The 25,733-nt window shown below is 45.4% G+C and overlaps 1 protein-coding gene and 1 long non-coding RNA gene across 3 annotated transcripts in view; one reads left to right on the forward strand and one right to left on the reverse strand.

The window, feature by feature from the left end:
• LOC103017622 (uncharacterized) overlaps positions 1-22,671 on the reverse strand; it is a 99,989-nt gene extending 77,318 nt beyond the window's left edge. The window contains exons 1-4 of one of the 2 annotated variants that reach the window (XR_452219.2): positions 22,603-22,671; positions 21,476-21,552; positions 17,637-17,703; positions 13,721-14,988 (exon numbers count right to left, since the gene is read on the reverse strand). This is a non-coding gene — a long non-coding RNA (uncharacterized LOC103017622). Of the gene's footprint in view, positions 1-13,720; positions 14,989-17,636; positions 17,704-21,475; positions 21,553-22,602 lie in introns of those variants that run through there. The other variant, XR_003621735.2, reaches the window with a different exon arrangement.
• Positions 4,530-9,376, forward strand: BHLHE41 (basic helix-loop-helix family member e41). Its single transcript, XM_057556726.1, has 5 exons — positions 4,530-4,970; positions 5,106-5,169; positions 5,513-5,620; positions 5,946-6,057; positions 6,521-9,376. Exons 1-5 carry the CDS (start codon positions 4,909-4,911, stop codon positions 7,624-7,626), a joined length of 1,452 nt encoding a protein of 483 aa, XP_057412709.1. The 5' UTR covers positions 4,530-4,908; the 3' UTR covers positions 7,627-9,376.
• Positions 22,672-25,733: the final 3,062 nt, after the last annotated feature.

Raw genomic sequence — 25,733 nt, forward strand, 5'->3', positions numbered from 1 at the left:
GGGAGGGAGGGAGGAAGGAAGGAAGGGAAAGAAAGAAAAAGAAAGGGATTATAAATAGGGATACTTGTGCTAATTTGCTGAGGATGCAACTAGAAAACCCAGCTTTCTATTCTGGGATTTTAAATCTGGTGCCTTTAGCAAATAGCATTATCAATGATTTAAAGTCATATTTGGCTTCTGGTGAATAGCAGTGGGGTTTCTCTTCTCCTAAGATCCTCCTGTGAGGCAATGTACCTTCCTCCAGCGGTGTGCCTGAAAACACTAACTTTTCCCCCCTGAGAGCAGTGTGCACGCCCAAAGGAGGGATTCCGAGGGGCTTCACACATCCCTGATCTATCATCCCACTCCGGTCCCCGCCCCCCATGGTCCCCACCTTGATTTTAGCATCAACCCTAAACTTTTTCTTTTAGATTTTCTTACACTGATTGATGACGTTTTCGATGTAAAATAATGTAGAATGACTAAATTCTTGTCCACTACCCAAAACAGAGGTGATTAAGAAAGGCATCTGCACACCTGATGGTACATCTTTGCAACAGTAAAGGCAGGAGGCTCCACACCCCTGGGCAGATCCAGGGCCTTTAAAGCCATTAGAGATGCACAGGTAGTTTGTCCCAAACACCCTAGTCACCTCTCCAGGAGAGTGGCAAGGCTTGTAGAACCCTAAAAAGGCAGAAAACCTCTTCTCCATGGAAACGTTAATGCTCCCAGGAAAGTTCGCTTTCTGTAGGAAATTCAAGACTTTGCAAGCAAACATGATAAGACCTTGCAAAGTCACAAGGTGACTAGAATGAGTGTCGGGCTTAGAATACTTAGGCAGGGGTGAGGAGAGAGGGGTGGGACCTGGGGTGTTTCCTTTAATTAGAGTCTCTATAGGTAGTGATTTCCCTACTTAACCAAAAAAAAGCAATGGAAGCAGCTCCCCCCCCCACCCTTAAAAGGAGAAAGATGGGTATCTTTAATTGAAATCAAAGCATCACAGAATTCTTTAATTATAGGCTCAAAGGGGTTTTGAACTCCTCTTGCAGCTCCTTGGCTTTCAGCAGGACGGTATTAAACCTTCCTGAAAAGATAAGACTCAACCTATTTTTAAACATACCCAAAGAGGACATTCTAGTCTTCTGTTCCTTTGTTAGACAGGGGAGTTTTTTCCCTTTCTAACCTCACCACAGGTGAACTTTCCTATTACTAACCTGAGCCTTCACATTAGAGTTTGGCTTAGTTTGCTCAGTGGAAATGAACTGCTGGTCATCATTAGCCTTTTTCTAAACTGTACTTCCATCTGTCCATATGTATGAAATTATAACAATTAATCAAGATATTTGGGTTTAAATCAATACATTTGGAGCTAGATGCCAATGGAATTACTGACAAAACACTGCCACCCTTCTTTTTTTCATATCTTTTTCTTTCTCTACCATGAGCTCCAATACATTTGAACACACATACACACTACAACAAATGTGCACAGTCACACTGGTAAATTAAAAAACACTCCTGAAACAGCTAGTTAACATTTAGATCTTGGGCCTCACTATTCACATCAGGCAGTAATAGTGAAGGGCACAGACACTGGAGCCTACTGTCTGTGCTTAAATCCTGGGTCTGGGACCATGGGCATATTTTGTAATCTCCCTATGTGTCTGTTTTCTCATCTGAGGAATGGAGACAATAATAGTATCTACCTTATAAGATTGTGGAAAGGATTCATGAGTTACTATATTAAAAGCCCTTAGAATGGTGTCTGGACTCTAATCTTAAATGCTATATATTTGTTAGCTATTGTTACGTCCTCCTTGCAGCAAAGGGACATTCAGAGCCTCGATGTTCCAGAAGGCAAAAGTCTGAGAAAGAAAAGAGTAGGACTCAAGTTTAAGGGGAGTGAATAGCAAGAAGAGTGATCAAGGTGAGAAATTTAAAAAGACAAAAAGCAAATAAGAGAACAAAAGCTACAGGGAAAGAGTAAAAGCAGACATTTAATGGAGGAAAAGGTAGAAAGAGAAAAATATAAGGTGAAAAAAAAGAAAAGTAAAAGGGAAACAAGAATAAAAAGGTGGGCATGAAAAAGGGAAGAAGAAGAAAAGGACTGAGAATAACAAAGGAGACCAAACATTAGAAAAGACTCCACTTACAGCTTGAGCTGAGTATCAGAAAAAGAAAGGAGTGAAAGAGAAAACAGAAATGTTGGAACAGAAGAGATGGGGAGAGGGGAGATAAGAGTGGTAACAGGAAAGGCTTCATTTGCAGCAAGGCCTCTTTGCCTTTGAATTAGGGGAAGCTTACATCCAAAATTAACACCTCTGATCTTCTAGACTTCCTTCCCAATTTCTCCTATTGCCTTCGAGTCTGCCCCAGACTTGCCCCCTAAGGTTTGCCCTGATGAGCCGTCTGACTTCTGTCTGGTCCGCTCTACCGACAGAGCCAAGATGCAGTGATCTAGTCTTCACTTCATTTTCCCTAAATACTCCAGCCATACTTATATTCATTTACACCCTCTTCCTTCTCCAAACTGTCAGAAACCTATAAGGGGAGCCGGTATTTCATTTTTAAAAATTATTCACCGTGACGACATCCCTCCCCCCGCCTCCTCTGCTTTTTTGGGGGGGAGGGGGTGTCAATTTAGAACGAGAGGACAAAACGATACAGTGCTGCAGGGGTATGCCGCTTTTAGGACTACAAATTGTCCTCCCTACCAAAGGGAATTAATCACACAATCACTTGAAAACAAGAGAGAGGCTGGCTCTAGGTATAAAGTAGAATTAGGATTTTTTTAAAAATACTTTTTCTTTTAAGTATTATCATTATTAAATTGCCTACTTGGTGCAAATAAGCCTCCCTCTTGGAGAAAGTCGAGAGACCTTAAAGGGCCCTCTAAGCAGATGAAGTGGACGGACCGCGAGCGTCTCCTCACGCGGGGGTGAGCTTGGGCCGCCGCCGCCGCCGCCGCCGCCGCCGGAGTCACGAAGCCAGACGCGGCGCGTCTCCGCCCAGGACTCGGGAGACTGCAGCAGCGCGGCCGCGACCGCGGCCCCGGCGGCTCCCGGAGGCTGGGAAGAGACGCGACTCCTGCAGACACGTGACCTCCTCCCAGCCGCCGCTTCCCGCGACCCAGATCCGTCCCCGGAACCCGCGCTCGGCGGGGCGGGCCGTGGGACACGTAGCGACGGCCCCAGTCCCTGCTGCGCCCCGGTGCGCGTGCATTCGGCGTAATTCTCCCCTTGGTTCACGCGCCACTGGCAATAAAGAATGTTTCGGGGATCACCCGGGAGAATGCAGGAAGGAAAGACATTTGGTTTGCCGTCTATCTACCTGTATATAGAGAGATTAATATCTATTCTCTCCATCCCCGCCCTGGCAGACCCGAGCGGCGGCAGCGGGACCGGAGACCCGGGAGTCCCGCAGGACGCGCTTTCCCCGCGGCCTCCAAGGCCCCTTGCCGTCCGCTGTTCCAAGCGGCAGGGGCAGTGCGCAACTGCGGGCACCTCCCGGTAACTCTCACTAGCAGTGAGTCATGCTCCCGGGGTGGCTCTGGGGAAAGGTAGCCCGGCTGGTGCCGGCCTGTGCTTTCCCCGCGCCGGGCGCCGCGGCTGCAGGGCGAGCGCGCGCGCGCACGGGTTCCCCGCGCAGTGATGTGGCAGCAGCTGCAGGTCGGATCACGTTGCTGGCCCTGTGCTGGTACCCGTTTGAGACAAGATTAAGGAGGGAGGCTTTGGAGGTGCCAGCGGTAGTAAACGTGGGCTCTGCACACTCCCGGAGTCGCTTATCACACGAGGGGGGAGGGGGCGGGGAAGGCACGCAGCGCCACCCGAGGCGCGGCGGAGTTTAGCCAGCGAATGATAATGCTGCATCGCTTTCCGCGGTAGCCCCTCTCGTGCCACCCCATGCTCTCCCCCTCCCTCCCTGCCGCGTTCCTCGGGGAGCGCCTGAGGCCCCAAACGTCGTCATCTGCGGCTGTGATTAGTGGCACCGCAATTCCGACTGCTGCGGGAAGTTTGGGTGGCCCAGGGACACTGTGTGGCCGAAAGACACTTGGATTGCGACATTCTGACCCACTGGCTACATATTCGTTTATTTTAAATCCTTCAGGGAGCGGATTTCAAGTTGTCCCCTTTCGGGGCAACCTCCAATCAGGGCTAAGGGGTCCCCGCCGGCCACCGAGCGGTGAGCAAACAAGTCTCCAAATTGTCCTTTGGGACTGAAGTTGACCCACCGCGAATTCTCTTTCTCTTTCCTTTTTCTGGTCCAAACCAATAGCACAGTCGGTGGAAAAGCAAAAAGCCACGTTCACGTTCCCGAACCGCAATGACGGACGGATTGAGACAGTCGCACTTCCGAGCCGAGGAAGCCCTGGCTGCCCTGCACCCCCCGGCGCCCCCCCCCCCCCACACTCCCCCAGCTGACTGCACCGCCCTCGGGAAGATGAATAGCTTGGCTGAAGTTGTTTTTCCTTTCCGGTGGCCCTGATCAGGTGTCCCCGCCCCCTCCCGCCGTTTGCCCTCCCTCGCAGCTTTCTCCAGACGCCCCCTCCCGGCCCGGCCCCTCCTCCCCCGCCCCCCTCCGGGCTGGACCGCGGATGGTACGTTCCGCACGTGAGCTGGGTGCTGGTCTGGCCGGCGACGCGCGTGCCCTGTGGCCAAACACTGCCCGGAGTGAGAGCAAACTACCAGCGCAGTGGGGCCGGCGCGAGTGTGCGTGCGTGTGTGTGCGTGTGTGTGCGAGAGAGCGAGCACGGTGGGAGGAGGGGACCAACCGCTTCACACTTTCAACACTGCACTGAAGAGGGAGAGAGAGAGAGAGAGAGAGACTGGAGACGTACAGATCCCCCCAAGATCTCCCAAAGCTACCGTCCCACAGATTATAGAACAGAACCCCAAAAATCGAAACAGAGGAAACGGACAGCGGTGGAACATGGACGAAGGAATTCCTCATTTGCAAGAGAGACAGTTACTGGAACATAGAGATTTTATAGGGTAAGGTGCACGCACCCTTGCGAATATCTGTCTAGGCTTCAGTTTGATTTTTTTCTTCTCCAGAAAGTGGTATGGAGCGGGCGAGGGCAGAGCCCCTCCCCGAATGGATGCCTGATGCTGATTTCTGTTTTGCAGACTGGATTATCCCTCTTTGTATATGTGTAAACCCAAAAGGAGCATGAAGCGAGACGATAGCAAGGTAAGTGTAAGTTTCTGATGTTCCCCATAACCTGCCTGGACAGTTAATTAGGGCCATTGATTTCACAGCGAAGCTCTGCCCGCAAATATATTCCAGCCCCTGAGCTTCCCCGACTGTGAATTTTAAGTGGTTTGCGGGATACTCTCAAGGGGAGATTAAACATCATACCTGAATTTAAATTGCATTTCAGAACAGTCCAGAGGAAAGAGTTGTCTTGGGCATAGTTTCTCACATAGTGTTTTTTTTTTTTTTGGTGGTGGTGGTGGGGCGGCGGTATTGTAATATCCAGTAAATGAATGTTTAGCTTATTGTTTTCTCTCTTCCATGACTCTCATATATTAAGGATACCTACAAATTACCGCACAGATTAATAGAAAAGAAAAGAAGAGACCGAATTAATGAATGCATCGCTCAGCTGAAAGACTTACTGCCTGAACATCTAAAGTTGACAGTAAGATGCAGATTTTTATTCTTTGCCGCTCTCCAAGGGCGTGTTAATAGCCTGGTACTACTCCCAGACATATAAGGATAAATGTAAATATCAGATTCCTTACAACCTGTGCTATAGGGTAGAGTTTCCTGCAAACTCAAGAGTAGGTGTTCACAACTGAAGGCAAGAAATCATTTATAACCTGTATTGTGGAAAGCTCAAGAAGTATAGGAATAGTACTTCTTTCAAAGTGTTTGCTTAAGTTGCTGTGCTGACTGGAGAGCCAGTGAAGCCAAATGTGTGTTTTTAAGTCACCAAGTGCCCCCTTCTTTTTTTTGCACTGCAGACTCTGGGGCACCTGGAGAAAGCGGTGGTCTTGGAATTAACTTTGAAACACTTAAAAGCTTTAACAGCCTTAACAGAGCAGCAGCATCAGAAGATAATTGCTTTACAGAATGGTAAGTCAGTTCAGGGAGGCCAGCCCACCCCGAGGAAGCCGGGCAGCCCACAGAGGAGCAGTGTTAGGACTCTTCCCCCAGCCCCACCTCCTTCCTGGGGCCCACGGGCTCACTTTCATTTGTTAAATTGCTTACACTTTCCCTTCACTGGAAAGTGCCCATTTCCCGAAGCATCCTAAAGGCTTTCAGCCGAACTCAGAGGAGTCAGATTTGTATTTAAAGTGGCGGCTGCGCCTTCTCCACTTCGGTTTTTCAGCGGGGAGTAGAGCGCCTCCCCCCCTCCCCACTCCTCCCACCTCTGGGCAACCGGTGGCTTATATCACTCGAATACGGAGGAAAAACCGAGATCACTTTAGTCAATGCAGGGCCCACGTGATAAGCAGATGTTTTAACGTCGGTATTTTTCTTCTTGCCTCCATTCCTCTGTTTCGCACCCCCGCCCCTCACCCCTTCCTCATCCTAGGGGAGCGATCTCTGAAATCGCCCATTCAGTCCGACTTGGATGCGTTCCATTCGGGATTTCAAACATGCGCCAAAGAAGTCTTGCAATACCTCGCCCGGTTTGAGAGCTGGACGCCCAGGGAGCCGCGGTGTGTCCAGCTGATCAACCACTTGCACGCCGTGGCCACCCAGTTCTTGCCCACCCCCCAGCTGTTGACTCAACAGGTTCCTCTGAGCAAAGGCACCGGCGTGCCCTCGGCCGCCGCCCCCGCCGGGTCCGGGGCCGCCCCCTGCCTGGAGCGCGCCGGGCAGAAGCTGGAGCCCCTCGCCCACTGCGTGCCGGTCATCCAGCGGACTCAGCCCAGCGCCGAGCTCGCCGCCGAGAACGACACGGACACCGACAGCGGCTACGGCGGCGAGGCCGAGGCCCGGCCGGACCGCGAGAAGGGCAAAGGCGCGGGGGCGAGCCGCGTCACCATCAAGCAGGAGCCCCCCGGGGAGGACTCGCCGGCGCCCAAGAGGATGAAGCTGGATTCCCGCAGCGGCGGCGGCCTGGGGGGCGGCGCGGCGGCGGCGGCGGCCGCGCTCCTGGGGCCCGACCCGGCCGCCCCGGCCGCGCTGCTGAGACCCGACGCTGCCCTGCTCAGCTCGCTGGTGGCGTTCGGCGGAGGCGGGGGCGCGCCCTTCGCGCAGCCTGCGGCCGCCGCGGCCCCCTTCTGCCTGCCCTTCTACTTCCTCTCGCCTTCGGCGGCCGCCGCCTACGTGCAGCCCTTCCTGGACAAGAGCGGCCTGGAGAAGTACCTGTACCCGGCGGCGGCCGCCGCCCCGTTCCCACTGCTGTACCCCGGCATCCCCGCCCCGGCCGCCGCCGCCGCCGCCGCCGCCGCTGCCGCCGCCGCCGCCGCCGCCTTCCCCTGCCTGTCCTCCGTGTTGTCGCCCCCTCCCGAGAAGGCGGCAGCCGCCGCCGCCGCGACCCTCCTGCCGCACGAGGTGGCGCCCCCTGGGGCGCTGCACCCCCCACCCCCGCACGGCCGCACCCACCTGCCCTTCGCCGGCCGCTGCGAGCCGGGGAACCCGGAGAGCTCCGCTCAGGAAGATCCCTCGCAGGCAGGAAAGGAAACCCCCTGAATCCTTGCTCCCCTTAGAAGGGACCCGGGTTCACGCGGAATCATAATAAAACACCCTTAACGTTTTAAAGGGAGGAAATGTAAGAGATGCACGACGGGCTTAAAAGAAAACAAAACAAAACAAGCAAAAAAAAAACCCACAGGTGTTTTGTGTACGTTTGGAGTTCCTGTTTTGCTCATCCCTCACCGCCCACCAACCTCCACACACTAACATCCCTTTCTTCTCCCACCAGCTGTAAAAGAACCTCATAGGTATTCTTTTTTCTTTAAAGAGCTCCCCATAGTAAGTTTTGCCTTCTTTTAGGCCACGTTCCATTGTCTTTTAAAATATAAAATATAGAACCGAATTCTCGAGGAAGTGAGAAGGGTCTGCTCTGCGAGTGAGCTCGCTGAACCAGGGTAAGGGAAAGGTGGCGGCGGAGCTGACGTGGAACCGCAGGTAGCGGCTGTCTGCCTGCGTCTCAAAGCTGTCCTGCTTGCTTTAGGAAGATTTCCACAACTAGAAGGAGGACCTTTTAGAATTCAACTTAGTCTTCACTATTTTATAATGTTCAGCTTTTCGAAAGGCGTATATTTTTCAAAGAGGAAGAGGTGAGGATGCAGTCGCTCACTTTGCAGCCTATTCTGAAGTGGTTTGAATGGTGTCTCTTAGTAACTTGCGCTTGTTTAAAGAGATGCGGAGTTGGGCCAACGTCAGAACTAAGTCAGGGAAGGAGATGGATGAGGAAGGCCAGAGTCATTCTCAGTACATTTGCTAGCACTTTATTGAGAAATTGACCATGAATGAATTAACTCATCTTAATTTCATATATATATATATGAAATTGAGTGCATCTATTTTCACCCTGTCATTATTTAATCCATCATGTTTCTAAGTTTGTATCATCTTGGTGTTAAAAAACAAAAAAAAAAAAGAATGTGCACTGAACTGTAAAGAAAAAAAAAGAAAAGAAAACAAGTCCGAACTGATTTATCCTGTATTCTGTTAATTCACAAGAGTGGAGGAGGAAAGCATTAAACTGGTCCGTTTGGGTTGGAAATGCTGTAAAGATGTGGAATGAAGCCCTGTGAGGCCTTCCTATCTCCAAGTCTATGTATTTTCTGGAGACCAAACCAGATACCAGATAATCACAAAGAAAGCTTTTTTAATAAGGCTTAAACCAAGACCTTGTCTAGATATTTTTAGTTTGTTGCCAAGGTAGCACTGTGAGAAATCTCACTTGAATGTTATGTAAGGGGTGAGACACAACAGTCTGACTATGAGTGAAGAAAATATCTGGGTCTTTTAGTCAGTTTGGTGCATTTGCTGCTGCTGTTGCTACTGTTTGCCTCAAACGCTGTGTTTAAACAACGTTAAACTCTTAGCCTACAAGGTGGCTCTTATGTACATAGTTGTTAATACATCCAATTAATGATGTCTGACATGCTATTTTTGTAGGGAGAAAATATGTGCTAATGATATTTTGAGTTAAAATATCTTTGGGGGAGGATTTGCTGAAAAGTTGCACTTTTGTTACAATGCTTATGCTTGGTACAAGCTTATGCTGTCTTAAATTATTAAAAAAAAATAAACACTGTCTGCAAGAAACCAGCTGGTTTAGAAAAGTTTAGTATGTGAAGATAAACTAGAAATTATCTTTATATTCTAGTATTTTCAGCACTCCACAAATTCTATTACCTAAAATAAATATTGCCACGCTATTTTGTGATTTTAAAATTCTTACTAAGGAATAAAAACTTTAATATACGTATGCTATGAGATTGTCTAATAATTAAAAAGACATAATGGATGCTTGGATAGTTTTAAGATAATCTATGAATATAGGGATAAAAGTCATTTAGGTTCTCAGATACACAACTTTATTTGTCACTGGCTTGATATCACACATTTGTAATCTCTTGCAAGCCTCCAGGCTCTGGCTGTGTCTACTTGCTTGTTCCCAATGTATCTACATGAAAAGTGCAAAAGGAAAACCTACCAGTCACTTCCATGGTGTACGTAAGACCCAGTTTGCTAATGTTTTTATGACTGACGGATGTTTCGCTTTTCATCTTTGACACCAGGTAGCCTCTGTTGTGTGGTCTGGTGCTTCTCTTTCACTGGATCCCGTATAAATACTCTATCACTTAGGGGTGGTTAATTTCTCGGTATATTTTAGCTTCTTAACCTTTATAAAATAATTCTCTTGTGGAACTTTATCATGGAATTCAAGGAACAGAAATAATTATTTCTAGACTTCTCTCAAGTTTATAATCAAATGTGTGATTTGATACCAACTGTGCAAAAGATTGTCAGTATTTAGTTTCAATAATGTTCTTCACAAACCCCTTGATTTTTGAAAGGTGTTGAAATAATAGTCAAAATTTATGAGATGTAGAAAAAGTGCTCCCTCTGCTGACTTCATGGCAACCAAACTGCAAGTCATAGAAAGTGGAGCCGGAAGGAACCTCGGAGATCAGCTGTCCAGCCCCTGCCTTTTAAATATGAGAGAAATGAAGCCCAGAGATATCAGATATCTTCTCAAGGCCACAAAGCTACCTGGAGCCAGCACTAGAGGCCAGATCTGTTGTATCCCCCAGTCAGTGACCTACTTCCCACTGCAGCATCTTGAACCAAATAAACCGAATTTGGGCAGCATTCATGAAACATCATGAATAAATCACAGGAAAAGGAAATAAAAATTAACATTACAAAACCATGTAGGATTTTGAGCATGGTAAGTTATTGAACTTTAAAAAAATATTCTGTCCGAACCAGAATAATGGAAAAAAGTAGCATTTTAAATATTTTGAGTTACATGTTAATGTCATATTGTAATCATGTGTTTCATAGCCAAAAAAGATGCAAAGTAAGTCAGAGGATAATAAAAATGTTTTAGCATTTGTATAATTTTGGTATAATAAAACAAAAAACCTTAGGGTTGGACCAGATTTTATAGATTAGTTGTTTAGTCCAAATGCCTCTATACTAGCATGGTAATAGGATAAAGTTAGTGAGGATAGAACTGCAAAATAATATTGTCTATATTGCATCTGAAAAATGTTATTTTGGTCATAGATTTATTTTAATGAACCAAAAGACTGGAGTCATTATAATTTGCTAAGGAGGATTCTATACCTACAGCGGTCAAGTTTAGCCTAAACCCTTTGTATTATATGTGGTTTTTCAATATACAACAAATATGAATCTTGAGTCAATAATGTTTTACACATATAGTATTATATGAATTAATTTTACACACACATATCTCTTAGCAAAGTTTATATTGAACTGATAAACATCCTTTCCTCCCGCAAAGAGCTAAGGCCACTTTTAAGGCACTAGAAACTACATTTTAATAGCTCTTTAAAATATGACTGGAGTTTTAGTTCCTATCATTGTGAAAACTATTTTTCATTTAGTTCTCTGTTACTAGCCATACAGGCCATAAATTTTGTTACTGCCCATTACTTGAGATTTGTTCAAAAGTATGTCAAAGAAGCCTCAGGCTGTTCCTGTCTATGTCACAGGTCGATTCTGAACCTCTCCACGGGAGGCGATTGCCATTTGAGGTTCTGGGAAGACAAGGCTGGGCAGACTCGGGGCTTTTACTTTAGACAGAAATGAACAGAGCCCTCGTGAACGAGTTAAGCCCATTATAACGCTAAAAGCTGGCTGTACTGTTGTGATCATAGTATTTTATTTCAGAGAGCAATCTGATGTTTTTCATTAAACAAAAATTCTTAATCTATTGGACCCTCAGATCAACATATTTAGGCCCACCCATTGCTCTAACTGTGCTGTTTTAAATAAGTTCAAAATGAATATACAGTGCATGCCTAAGTCCAGTGTAAGTTCCAGTTTTTCATAGAATTTAATAGGGGATTGACATGGAAAATTATCACATATTTTCTGAGATTAAGATGGGATTTATACTAAAAAACATGTGCAGCATGTACTTTTAAAAAATGCTCCAGGGACCTCCATGGTGGCACAGTGGTTAAAAATCCTCCTGCCAATGCAGGGGACACGGGTTCGAGCCCTGGTCTGGGAAGATCCCACATGCCTCGGAGCCACTAAGCCCGTGTGCCACAACTACTGAGCCCGCATGCCACAACTACTGAAGCCCACGTGCCTAGAGCCCGTGCTCCGCAACAAGAGAAGCCACCACAGTGAGAAGCCTGCGCGCCACAATGAAGAGTAGCCCCCGCCCGCCGCAACTAGAGAAAGCCCGTTCGCAGCAACAGAGACCCAACACAGCCAAATAATAAAAATAAAATAAAATGAATAAAAATAAAAATGCTCCAGGAAGAGTCGGACACTTGTTTTAAATTGGGTTTCTTGCACTTGTTCAGTGATTCTGTATTCAAAACTCCAAACAAATGTAAAACTAAACCTTTTAAAAAGTTGATGTTTTAAAATCCTGAATTCAGTGATGCCCAATTTATGTGGCTTCAGGGAATATGTGCCCCCATGAAACAATGGTTGAGAAAACGGAAGCTTCTATGTTCAGGTGCCAACATTGTTTACCTTTATTACCTATTTATTTTTAGTGAAAAGCTTAGTAAAATATGTTACACATGTCTTAGAAAAAAAATACCCTACTGAGAAAGTTAACCTTTCTCAGTAATTCAGGGTCATGATTATAAACATCACTTTTGCACTACACACGTCATCTGGGAGTACTGGCACCTGCACAGAATTCTTTTTGAGTTCTTATACCTGCTTTTTATAGGTTTTTCAGTCTCTTTACTCAGGGTCAGGCTGCCAGCTATCACTTCGTGATGTGTCAGAGCGCCTGCCTAAGTCTTATCTAATTTGCTACTTCTGACTTACTGTGGGCTGGGAAACCATTTAACCCAAACCACACCCATTTGAAATGCGTCTAAAATTAGAGTAAATAGGTTTTAACAGAGTACCTGAGGGGCACTTCTCTAAATTGTGTGAGCTTGTAGAGGCAGTGACATGTTGATCCCGCCAACTTCTTTTCTCCATTTAACTTTCACATTCTCAGCAAGGTTCCATATCAGAACACTTATGCAAAAGCCTTCAGATACTTTATATATTTTTAATCATTTTTATTACACAAAAAAGTGGTTTTATCCTACAGTAACTTCAAAATAAGGAAATTCCCGTGCCAGAAGCAGATTTTTTGATTTGATGAGCACTTCTTTCTCTGATGATGATAGGAACAGGGGACCAAGAGCCTTCAGTGAAAACTGGTACTGCATTTTGATTCCTGGATGACCCTGGACCCTGCTTCTGGTGTGATATCTCTGCCTCTGGGTTTTGGACATCTTGGGTGGCAGGTCCAGCTAAAGCATTCTGGGGAACTGGCAGGGAGGACGTGTAGGCCCTGACGCTGCCTCTGAATTTAGACGCAGCCATTGGCGATCCTCTGGTGAGAGGTTTCAGACTCCCTGTGGATTGCAACACATTCCTTTCTCCTTGAGCCTACAGTTTGAAGAAATAGTGGGTATGGGGGTTCAGGCATTTGCTTCGCTCCTACTATATGTGAGGTGCTGTGTAAGTGCTGGCTAATCAAAGATTAACAATCTCTGAGGATCTCAAAGTCTATTGCGGGTGGCAGACCCACACTAAAATAAATTACAATGAAACAGTATGTGCTACGCAGGGGTGATTACAATACTTGGGGGTGAAGGTTGCTAACTTCATCTGGGTGGGTCAGAGAAGACCTTGAGAAGTAGCTGGGGTTTACAGAAGGAACAGGAGAGTGAGTCCATCTCCAAAGGGAAGGCTCTGGCACACTCTGGCCCTGTGCTAAGCGCCAGGACAGTTTAACTGGCTATACTCGACTTGAGGTCTGAGCAAGTACTTCCTAACTTCTCAGTCTCTTTATAACTTGACTGCCGTACTGACTCTCACCATCATCTCCTCCTGAGGATCTGCACCATAAGGTGGGAGTGAGGGGTCATGATATTTCCTACTGCAAAGAATAGCATTCATAGCCTGATAATATCTAATGAAGTAGCGGGGGGAAAAACAGTACCTCACAAGCAGCTCTGTCTCACCTCATCCATCTGTCTTACAAAAAAAAAAAAAAAAAAAAAAACACTAAGGGTGACTTCCTCTCCTTAAGTAGGGGCATGATGATTCATGTTCTCCACTCAGTACCCAAAGGGGAAATGAGAGAGAGGAGCCCTAGAGGGAAACAAGGAATCCTAAAGCCTGTTTTTTGAAACCTCTGGGAGGAAGCTGAAGCAGGCAACTAGTCCAAGGTTACATAGCTCAGGAAGTAGCAGAACCAAGATTGGAACAAGATTTTTTGGTTTTTGAGTCCACTGCGCTTTACCCACAGTGTAGTAGTTAGGAAGGTGATAGGCTATTTTCTCATGAAACGAGTAAAGCTAGTCCATTCGCCGTCTTAAGAGGCAGAGTATACGTTTTTGGTGGACAAGGAAAGATTATCACGGTAATAGCCTTTCCAAATTATGGCATACAGCATGCAAAAATTACGATGGAGAAATTCTGGAAAAACAATTTTCAACATCCACAGAAAGAGCCAAACAATTTTGTTGTCTACTCAATTTGGAGACATCCAGAAATGTGTCCTCCTTGGTTTGGAAGTCCCCACATGATCTGGTGAGCTTTCCATCTCTGCCTCTACCCCTCTGTACCTAGTGGGTCTATTGAACTCTAAAGGTTCTCCACGAAAGAAGGGATCAAAGCAAGCCATGAATCTGGACAGAGGGAACCTTTAGAATTGAGGAAGTAGGAAAGAGGGCGATCTGCTACAGTTTTTATATGGGGTATTTTTAGGGTGTTGTAAACTTCAGCTACGGTTTCAATTTGAAGTCTTTTACATATGTGTTTGCTCATGTGTATACATAGAATATCAAATGCCTCACAGCAGACACACTGAGTATCCGCCACATAACTCGGTAATAAACTTCGCTTTCATATACGGCTTTACAGGTTCAGCAGTGTTTCAAAAACCAGTTTTGACAGGGGGACTTCACCCTGGATCCAATTCCTGAAGACCTCAGTTACTTAATCAGAAAATTCCCTCTGATAGGACATTTTAAAGATACCAGCGTCTCTTTCTGTGACACCTTAAGCAGGGTTTGGTTTTCGAGTATATATTGCGTTAACAGGGCTTATCTGCATCGCTATAAAGTAGCTGTGCGATCCGCACGTGACCGCACAGGTGAAGAAACCTGACTATATGCCCACACCCTGCTGAGCTCTGCAGACACAAGTGGGCGCGATAAAGGATCTAGTTCTGAGCTCTGTGTTTGAAGCGTACTCATTTAAAAACTGGAAAACCAACCCTAGCTCTGAAATCGCCGCTCGAGCGCTGCACAGTGAGGGAATTAAAGCCGAGGGGAATAATGTCACCAGCCTGGAGATCTTCAAGGAGCTCTAGGATTGGAAAGAGAGAAGCATTCTTAGGTTGCCTAGCGATAAATCTGCCGATGATATCATTCTCGGGGAGGCCGGCCTCCCCCGCCTGTCCCCGCCCGGCTGTCCTTCCTCCCTCCCGACTCTCCCTCCTCGCCCCCCTCCCACGCCCGGGTTCAAAGTACAGCGGCGCGGGGTGAGGGAGCCTGAGCCGGACTCGGCGCTGTCACATGCACCCGCACATGCCTGGGCGCACGCTGCGCGGCACGTGAGAGGGGGCGGGGCGGGGGCTGGGAGGCGCTGGCGCACCGCCTTCTGCGCGTGCGCACTGGCCCCTGCCCCCGCCTTTACCCTGAAACGGGCTCCGGGGAGTCGGCGAGCTGCCGAGTGGAGGGCGGCCAGGTGGAGGGCAGAGGGCCTAGGGCCGAGAGCAGGGCAGGGCAGAGCAGGGAAAGGCAGGGCAGGGCAGGGTAAGCCAGGGCAGGGCAGGGTAAGGCAGGGTAGGGCAGGGCAGGGCGGGGCGGGGACGGGGACGCGCCCTCCCGACAGCTGCGCCGCACCCTGCCGCGCCGAGTCCTAGCGGGCCGGCCCGAGGTAGTCATTCATCCCGAATTAAAGCCGGCTGTGACTTGGTGCTCCTCGAACCATTCTGACACAGCAGTTTCCGAGCAGCCCTCCCGGCGCGGAAGGTCGACAAGCGCCTCGGAGGGCCTTGGGGCGGGAACTTCAAGCCTGGGCCGGCCGCAGCCCGGGGAAGTGACAGGCTGGGGGGTGACACACCGTGACACACCCAGCGGCGCCGGGAAGTGGGCCAGACCCTGGCCTGACCTGGGCTCGTCTTGCTGGAGAAACCCCTGGCAGTGGGTGTGGGTGTGGTGAAGTATCTTTTATTGGTCTCAGTTTTGCAAATTGAATTCCCACTAATTAAGCGCTAGGGGATGTAGTTAACTGTGATCAATATACTGGGACTTCCCGGGGAAGGTGTAAAGGAAAAGAAGTGATTTTATGGCCCTGATGGATTCCGCATGGTGGCGTGAAGTGAAGGAAATTAATGTAGTCAGGGGCTGAGGGATGGGTTTTTTAAGTTATATTTTTTAAAAAATATGTAGAAACACTTTCTCTTAGGAAAGATGATCAAGTCTCACACTTTCACTTTTTGAAGTGATCACAGGCTGATTTTGTAACACGTCTGGAATCGTGCATGTTTATAAAGGATGTGAAATGAGTAAATCCTTTGGAGGAATTGGGGGTTCATGATACCCTTTGGATAACCGGGTGCACACAGCAGTGTTAAAAAGATAGGGAAGCACCGCTACCCCTCTGCAAATTTAGTTTGGGTCATGTGACGGAAAGCGATCTCGGGGGTTGCCAGTAATATTTGGACAAGTCAGGTGCCAGTATTTGCTAAGACATCCTAGAGTGGTTGTAAACTCTCCAGCGTAAAGGGCACAGTGAGTGCCACCCTGGAGGCAGACTGGTATGAGCTAACAGACGTTCACAAAGCGCAAAACGAATTCATTGTTTGTTGTTTGCCTGGTAATGATATGTGTGCATAATGTCCTATAGGTTGAGTTTGAATACCACTTCCCTACCACCCAAACCGTTTGTACGAAACAGCTTAGTTATTAATAACACTCTGCAAGTTGAAAAAGCAAAGGTAGACTTCCAACATTTAGTCAACAAATATATATCGAGCTCTTACTATGTGCCAGGCATTGGGGATACAGCAGTGACCTATACAGACAAATTCATCACCCATCATGGTGCTCAAAACTTGCAATAACGCCTCCCAAGTATTTGCTAACCAATTATTGTTTATGACAACTAGCAATTATATCCCTCTGCACTGGATTTTTTTCACTTGGAGCTTAGGAAGATGCCAGGCAAAAGGCATCAATTTTCATCCCTCCCTCCTGTCCCCTCTCCCTTCCCTTAACTCTCTGGACCCATACTAGCCTCCCTGCTCCTCTTCCAACAGGACAAGCTTGGTCTTTCTCAGAATATTTGCACTTGCTCATCCATCTGCCTGCAACACTCAGTCCCCAGATGGGGGATAGCTGATTACAACTGCACCCGCACCGTTTTTTTTTTTTTTTTTTTTTGCCATACCACTGGGCATGCGGGGATCATATTTCCCAGACCTGGGATCGAACCCGCGCCCCCTGCAGTGAAAAACGCAGCATCCTAACCACTGGACCGCCAGGGAAGCCCACCCCTACCTTTTTTTTAGGTCTCTGCTCAAATGCCACTTTTTCAGAGAGGCCCTCCCTGAGCATCCTGTAGGCAATATATAAAATGCCACCCCTCCATCATTATTTTTGATCTGTTTTTTCATCATAGCAGGTATTACTCCTGACATTATGTATATACTGATGTATAGGAATACACAGACATATTGTTTGTTTATTGCTTGTCTGTCTCATTAGGATGAACAGGGACTTTTTTCACAGCTATTTGTCTAATGCCAAGAATGGTACCTGGCAATAAATAAATATTTATTTTATTTGCCTTTTAAAAATAAACATGTATTGATTCTCAATAGACATTTGCTGGATGAACGAATGAATCTCTGGCAAGCACTTGAGCTTGATGACCTCACCAAAGACAACACAACACTGGCCTCTCAAATCATCCCCTTCCATGTTAAAGTTCATTTCACCAACACTTACTGAGCAACTGTGTGACACAGAGACATCAACAAGTGGTAAGGAGTCAAAGGCAGTTAACATCTGATACCTGCAAATCGGAAAAGACTCGGAGTGAGTTGGAAGCTGATTGGATTTTATTGTCACAATAAAATTATAGATACAGTATTTAAGCATTAATTGAGTTCCCCTAACAATAGAGTTAATATCACTTTCCCCTTAGTCTAAATGATTACATCTTATGTTAAAAGAAATTGTTCACTTAACTGAGATACCTTCTTTGAAATTTAAAATTAGAGTCTGATCATTTCTCCATCCCCTGAGTCAGAGAGAACAAACCTGTAGAAGAAGTAAGTGTCAAAACAGATTGTATCTCAGCTCTCAGATGGCCACTGAACCTGTGTGGAACTCAGTGGGACCAACTGAATTCCACCCCTGTTGGAATGTACAACACATGTGACTAGGGCTTGAAGGTCCCAGACGCTTCTGCTGTTCACTGGCTGTGCCAGGTGTGGTAAGCTTTGTCCCTTAGGCAATAAGCTTCTTCAAGGCAAGAGCCAGTATCTGTTTATCAAGAGCCAGTATCTGTTTATCAGTGTATGCTCAGCACCTAACACAATGCCTGGCATACAGTAAGCACTCAGTAAACAGCTATTGAAATCCAAACTCTCCTCCCCATTCCCACAATCATTGTCCTAGTTCCAAGCATTATCACCTCACACCTGGATTATTGCAGGAACCTGCTCAGTGGTCTTTGTCCCGTCTTCCTTTCGCATGCATTGGCCACACTCCCAGCTCAGTTAACTTTTTAAACACCAGTAGTGCACTAAAGAATAGTTAGGAACAACCCATTACATGAAGAAGGCATGAAAGCTTCAACTTCCCTTCTAGTTTCACTTCCCTTTACTCTGTCCCTTCTCCTATTGCCCCCAACCAGACGATGGGCATCGATTGCGCTTGTTGCACTGAACTACCACAAATTCCTCTGCACTCTCAAATGTTTGCACTTGGGTAGAATAACCTTATTTGGAGGTCTCCTACTCAGTTGTCAAAACTCAGCCCAAATTACATCTCCTCTGTGAAAATTTCCAAAACTCTCTGAGTCAAAAAGTAACCTCACCCACTCCTTTGCTTTGTGTTTTCTTAGCCCTTTCTTTAAATCTCCACTTGGCTGTTTAAACTCTCACTCCACAAACATGCGTGTGCAAGAAATTATGTCCTTATTTCTCTCATTAAGTCTAACTTCAAGCCACCTCCCCAAGGGCTGGTGGGAAATAATCTCAGGCATTGTGGGCTGTCCCGCTCCCACCCTCCTTAGGATTTTACAAGGACCTGGGATTTTCACAAGGAAAGGACCTGTTCATACTCAGACTGTCTGACATAATTGTCAGCATCCAAGTTGGCCGCTTTCTGGATGGGTGTCTTTGCTGAGGCGGAAAGAGCCAGGCCTTGGGGCCGTTGAGTCCCCATTCCCGTCTGGGCCTTTGCCACATCAAAGGAACCGCAGACCTGTGACCCTGCTGCCTTATTGCTTCTGCATCTACTCCTTCCTCCTGACATAATCTCCAACTTTGGAGAGGGTTATAGGGACCAGGCAGTTAACCTAAATGAGTGACGTTGGCTGAGAATAAGACCACAGAGAACAACAGGGACCACAGTGAATCAGAGGTTGTACCCCCTTCAAAGGGGCAGACTTTACACAGCTCCAACTAATTGTAGCCAGGTGAAAAGGTAGCCCGGGACTGCCAGGTCATTGGATTTTTCCAGGAGAAGCTGAAGTCTAGATTTTAATGTGAAATCTACTCTCAAAATGTTGGCAACTATTTTTAAAAACCTCAAAACACTATTCCTTATAAATGAAGCATATCTGTCAAAGTATTAGCCTGGAGAAGCCCACTTTGAGACCTCTGCTTAAAGAAAGGGGGGGGGAAAAAGGCCTGATGTGAGGTTTCCTTCAAGCATTTAACTCCAAACTTCCCTGATGTAAGTAGCCCTGAAGTCATTCTTGAAAATGGGTGGAGGGAAAAATGCAATGAGAACAGACACCGATAATGTCTCAATAAATCACCCTGTCACGCCTGGGACTCTTCACATTATGTTGTAATTAATTGGGTGTGTCTCCCACACCTGGGCACTCAAAACACTGCTGCTGCTCAGACGGGCACCACCTCCAGCCTCACTTGGCCCTGGCTGCTGTGACTGTTTACTTGTCCTTAGCGCCTTCTCAAGTTTCTTTTATGACCCTCCCAGACCTCTCTGCCACTTACCTCAAGACCTCTGCTTATCTCCCCAGTCTCCCTGCTTCATCAGGAGAATTCAAACCATGGGGCATCATCTCCCTAACTTTCACCCTTCCTACCTCCCTCCTCCCACACCCTTGCTTCCCTTCCTGCCACCGCAGAGGGAAAAGTAGCCCTGCTGCTCAGAGCCAGTCCTTCTATTTGTGCCACTGATAACTGTTAAAACTCCACTATCCTTTCCACACAGTGGGTCTGGATCTCTGTTAAGGGAGTTCTGTTATTCATTCATCATTGTATTCCTGGAGTCTAGTACACTGCCAGGGACAGGCAAGATGCCCAATAAGCATTTATCGAATAAACGCTTTTTTTTTTTTATCTGGGGGCTGTACCACAGTTCCTAAAAATTGTCTAGAGACATAAGACAACTGTTGACACCTGATGCTTCGTGGGTTATTGATATAGAGAGAGTAGTTTCCCCTGACTCTGAGAGTGGGCTAAATTTGGAGGAGATAATCCAGGAGGGAATGTGGCTGGCAGGCTAGGGAGTTCCTCCTGGGTCAGGTCAGTGCCATCCAGCTGTGAGTTTGCCATATTAATACCTCCTATTTGTCTTTTCTGATTACTGCTGGTGAGGCTGGCCTCTGGCACTTGCTGAGGGGAGCAATGGGGAAGCCTTCACGTCCAAGGTGTCACATTGCTCTCTGTCCCCTCAGGTTCCACCCGAGGACACCACACTGCATTAGCAGATTGTCCCTTGGTGAAAGACGATAGGCACCAAGCTTTCTTATTCCTTGTATATTTTGAGACATTTTTCTATTTTCTTTTCCTCTAACCTTTAAACCTTTACAAAAACATTTTGATGGTATATTAGAGTCTGTATAAATTAATTATACTTACCTTTAATCCTACTCTCATATTCTATTTTACATCTTCCTTATTACCCTGTTCACCTTCAACCTTTTCTTATTTTGAATTTCATCTGTTTAAAATTATTTCATAAATAACTTCATTCTTATATTATTTTAACAAGTTATTTTAACCTTCTAGTATCCTTTCAAACTTTATTTTCTTGTTCTCATCTTTAGTCAGCATATTTTATAGTCCATGTTGTACTTCTGTTTTATGAGTTTTTATAATTTTCCTGTTTTAAAATTTTGCCTTACTATTCCTTTAAGATTTTCTTATTTCTCAGTTTTCAGCTTTTAATTGGTTTTAAATCTTCCAGAATCTTTTAGCATCACATTTTAATCTTTAGTCTCTCTTCAATTCCTTTTTGACACTATAACTTTTCTACATTTGTTCTTATTTATTATCTGTCAATCAGTCTAGTCTAATTATTTGTAAGAAGCACATTGAAATTAAGAAAACTTCTCTGCCCCTGCCCCACTTCTGCCAACCATTACTGTAAGTACTTTTTTTTTTTTTTTTTTGCATTCATGTTGCCTTTTTGACACAGCATTCTGTGCAATCTTTAGTTTCATATTGTATATTTTTATATCTATGGTTTCTAATTGTTTTAATTAATTTCTTTTGGTTGCAAGGAACAAACTTATTCCAATTACCTCAAGTGATGGGCATTTTATTGTAAGAATGAATGTGCAAAAGAGGAAGCAGGAATCTCACCCACTATGTAGGCCAGGCATCATGCCTATCCTATGGGACATCCTCAGAAAGAGCTGGAACTGCTGTGGATTTGGTCACTAGAACAAAACAAAACAAAACTCAGAAGCAAATGTAATATCAAAGTGGGAATTTTCATTCTATTGTTTGTTAATACATGTAACCTAACGAAATCTGAATTTCAAAGAGGAGAATCATATGGAGATCCAGGAATAAGAATCAAGCTACCCAAAAGGGAAAAAAAAAAGGTAAAAACATTCAAGTAGCTCCAGATTCCTCCATAGCAATATTTACTACAGAAGACAGAGGAGTACCATTGCTACCCAGAAGTGTGGTACATGAGCCAGCAGCATTGGCATTATCGGGGAGCTTATTAGAAACGCAGAATTTCAGTTGCCATTCCATAGCTGTTGAATCAGAACCTGCGTTTGACCAGGTTTTCGGGTGTTTTCTAGGCTGCTTCTCTGAACTTTGCTTGCAATTTTCTTTGGTCTTCTTCTTTTTTTTTTTTCTTTTTCCTGAGAAAGCCTGTTTATGTAATTTCTTTGAGATTGGAGATATTTGTCTGCACATTAGAACCACTTGAGGGATGTTTTTTAAAAACTTGCATGGATCATACCCTCAGAGAACTTGATAGAATTGGTCTGGGAGGATGGCCAGAAGTCAGTAGTTTTTCAGAAGCTCCCAATGTCATTACAATATACAGCTAAGGCTGAAAATCACTGAATCAAGGAAAACCAAATCCATGAACCTGTCTTGAAAAAAGTACTGAAAGATGGACACCAGACAACAAAGAAATGAGTCAAAATAAAGAGTTCAAAAATGAAGAAGCTGGGTTGAAGTAATTATTGAATTAAATAAAAAATAAACTACAACTAAATACCTTGGAATTTTAATTAAATAATATAATAATTGGAGCTCTAGAAGACAAACATGTTATCGTGTACCCCCTAAATTTCTACTTATGTTTGGTGCACTCTCTCAACAAATCCATTATTTTCTGGGTTTTCTATCATTCGTTCTCAGGGGTTCACACAAGTGATGGTTGCTCCGTGTCCCGCTTTTTGCCACCTCACCCCGGGCACACTCTTCTTCAGCTGAGAGACTTGACATTGAAAATGGTGACTTACCTTGCCAGTCTGCTCTGGGTTTCTAAAAGACAGCCAGAAGTATGGACTAGAAAACTAGGGAAAGCCTTGTGATACTAGATCAGAGTTAGAGGGATTAGAGTGAACTCATGATGATATTTATATAAACTGCACAGCTCCTGCCTCTCTGAGGCCCTGCCTTGCAGATTCCAGTGCTTCAGCTGCCCTAACCCCTGATCTCCTCCTTCTTAGCTCAGAGGGACTGCCGCTCTCTGCTTGGATTCCAGATTGCTACACTGCAGTCAGGAGAATTTCCCCAGGCAGACAGCCAGGAGTCATGAGGCTCACCTCTTAGGTTTCCCTGCCTTCAGGGATTGATTGCAGTCTTGCATTGCCGGCTCTGTCCTGTGTTGCTGCTTCTCCAATGTCTGAAAACACTTGCCTTAGACATTTTGTCTAGCTTTATAGTTAAAGCAAGAGGGTTAGTACCAGATACTTCATCATAGACAAAAGCAGAAGTGCTGAAGTATATATTTGATAATAGTATTGTATTAATGTAAAATTTCCTGAAATTGATCATTATAATGTGGTTACGAAAGAACTCCTGTTCTTAGGATATACATGCGGAAGTACTTGGGATAAAACTGTCTACAACTTACTCTGAAATGGTTTGGTCAAAACAATAATAATACAAATAGTATTAATTCGTAAATTTGTAGAGGGAGCGAGAGAGAGAGAGAGATTGATGAAGTATATATGGAAAATGCTATTGGGGAGAATCTAGATGAAGTGTATACGGGAATTCATCACACTATTTAGTTAACTTTTCTAGAAGCTTGAAACGTTTTCAAAATAAATAGTGAACAAAACATCCCCTTGAGTGCGGACTGGGCTTAGGCTTCACGTCCAAAGTTAGTATGGAAAGAAAAAATAGTAACTTTATAGTGAAGAACCCTGGCAAGCACCACCTTCACTAGGTGATCAAGGTTGACATCACCAGTTGTAAGTCATGTGGACGTCATGTACCCGCTGATACTATGTGATGAGCAGATTTTCTTACTCAAGGTTTATAACCCAAATTAAGAACTAATGGGGATCCTTAAATACACTTTTCCTTAAATGCCTTTTCAAATAGGGTAAATATTAGCTGTTCCATTTACGTCTACCTAATTTTTTTTTTTAATTTTATTTATTTATTTATTTATTTATGGCTGTGTTGGGTCTTCGTTTCTGTGTGAGGGCTTTCTCTAGTTGCGGCAAGTGGGGACCACTCTTCATCACGGTGCGCGGGCCTCTCACTATCGTGGCCTCTCCCGTTGCGGAGCACAGGCTCCAGACGCGCAGGCTCAGTAATTGTGGCTCATGGGCTTAGTTGCTCCGCGGCATGTGGGATCTTCCCAGACCAGGGCTCGAACCCGTGTCCCCTACATTGGCAGGCAGATTCTCAACCACTGCGCCACCAGGGAAGCCCCCGTCTACCTAATTTAAGTAGCATCTGTCTCTAGAGAAATGAGGATGATATGTGTGTATATATCAACTTTATTCTAATTTTAGAGTCCTGAGAAATTTATGACATTGCGAAATCAGGTGCTCAGGCCATTGTCCCCCACTACCCAGCCCCATTCATCAGAGCAGTAGTTTGGATCACCCTCGCTGTGTGGCCCCTTTACCTGTTGATGAAGGCCTCTTCTCGTACAGTTGACCCGGCTGGAACCCAGATCACCCGGTTTCAGGGAATGGGTTAGCAGGTTGATGAGTTGGCTTGCCACGGTTCTGGCCACTTTGAAGGTCAGTGGGACTCCATTCCTTTCTAACCAGCAAACTCTCTGACACCTGCCTATGGAGAGTAGCACAGGGTTTAGCATCACAGGGTTTAGCATCAGCCTGCAAGACCTCTGGAATTTTAATACTCACTCCCCTCCGCACATTTGCGGCTTTAGTCATTTTTTCTTTCTGGTTGCTGGGGAATATGTACTGTGGCAAAGGTAAAAAGTGAATTGCCCATCTTTACATCTGTCAAGCTCCAAAGCACTGTTATCAAGCATCCAAGGCATGTTTCAGAAATCTTTTTCCTTCAGTTTGGATCTAGGTTTACAATAAACTGTAGTTGTTTTGTCTTAACCTTGACACTTTCTGCCCAAAGCACATGTGGTTGGTTTGGAGTGCATGTCACCTCTTTCCTCTCACAGTGGGAGAGTGTGTGCTCTCAAGCTCACACAGAGAACAAAGTAATGGAACCAGAATAGGGCAAAAATAATGTCTCCTAAAGTCTATCTTTGAATTTTCCCCAAATGTCTTCACTTAGAATACTTCTGATGTACTTACCTTTCTCATTCCTGCTCATGAAATTATATTGATTACATTGACCAGGTGGGCTATTGGGTTTTGGTTCATTATTAATCTGGATATCCCTAGTACCTAGCACCATGCCTAGCATTCAGTAAATATTGTTTTTAAATTAGTTAATTCGTCCATTCACTCATTCATTCATAAAATGAATGGCCCTTCTAAAGTTTTAATGTCTCTAATATTGGAAATAGGTAAAATTGGGTGGTATTGACAATTTATTACACAGTTGAGAAAAGCATTGCATTACCTTTTACTTCATGGGTTGAAAATATTTTTGAGGAAGTTTTATCTTGAGAGAATAGTATACTCTACATTTATTATAAGTTGATAATAAATTAACTAGATAACGTTAAATAAGTTTTACAATAGAGCCTAAAGAGATAAACTGGTGAAACATTGTATCATGTTTTATAGCTGAAAAAAATAGTTCTCCAGATGAATATATTCAGTACCCTGTAGGGAGAAAAATGTAGTGAAATGGGTATGAGGTAACTGATGCTCGTAACTCTCTTTTTCCTTTAGGCACTAAGGTCCCTATGATTGCAGACCTCCTGGAGCTCACAAAGCTTCCTTGTGGTGTCTGCCAGTGTTATGAGACCAGGCACCACAGAGGCTCAAGGACAGCTCAGGGGAGTCAACTTTAACAGAGATTGCTACTGGTTATTTCCTTTCTCCTGCTGGACAATCCCCTATGGATTCAGCAACTCTCCCCTCACCAGACCTTCTGAAATCCATAGTAAGCAGTAGGTTATTAGATCACAGTAGTGGAATGAGTCTGAAAATGGCATTTCCACCCCCCACCCCCCCAATTCAGAGATTTTTGT

Source organism: Balaenoptera acutorostrata, chromosome 11 (genome assembly GCF_949987535.1).
Source record: "Balaenoptera acutorostrata chromosome 11, mBalAcu1.1, whole genome shotgun sequence".
NCBI lineage: Eukaryota > Metazoa > Chordata > Mammalia > Artiodactyla > Balaenopteridae > Balaenoptera > Balaenoptera acutorostrata.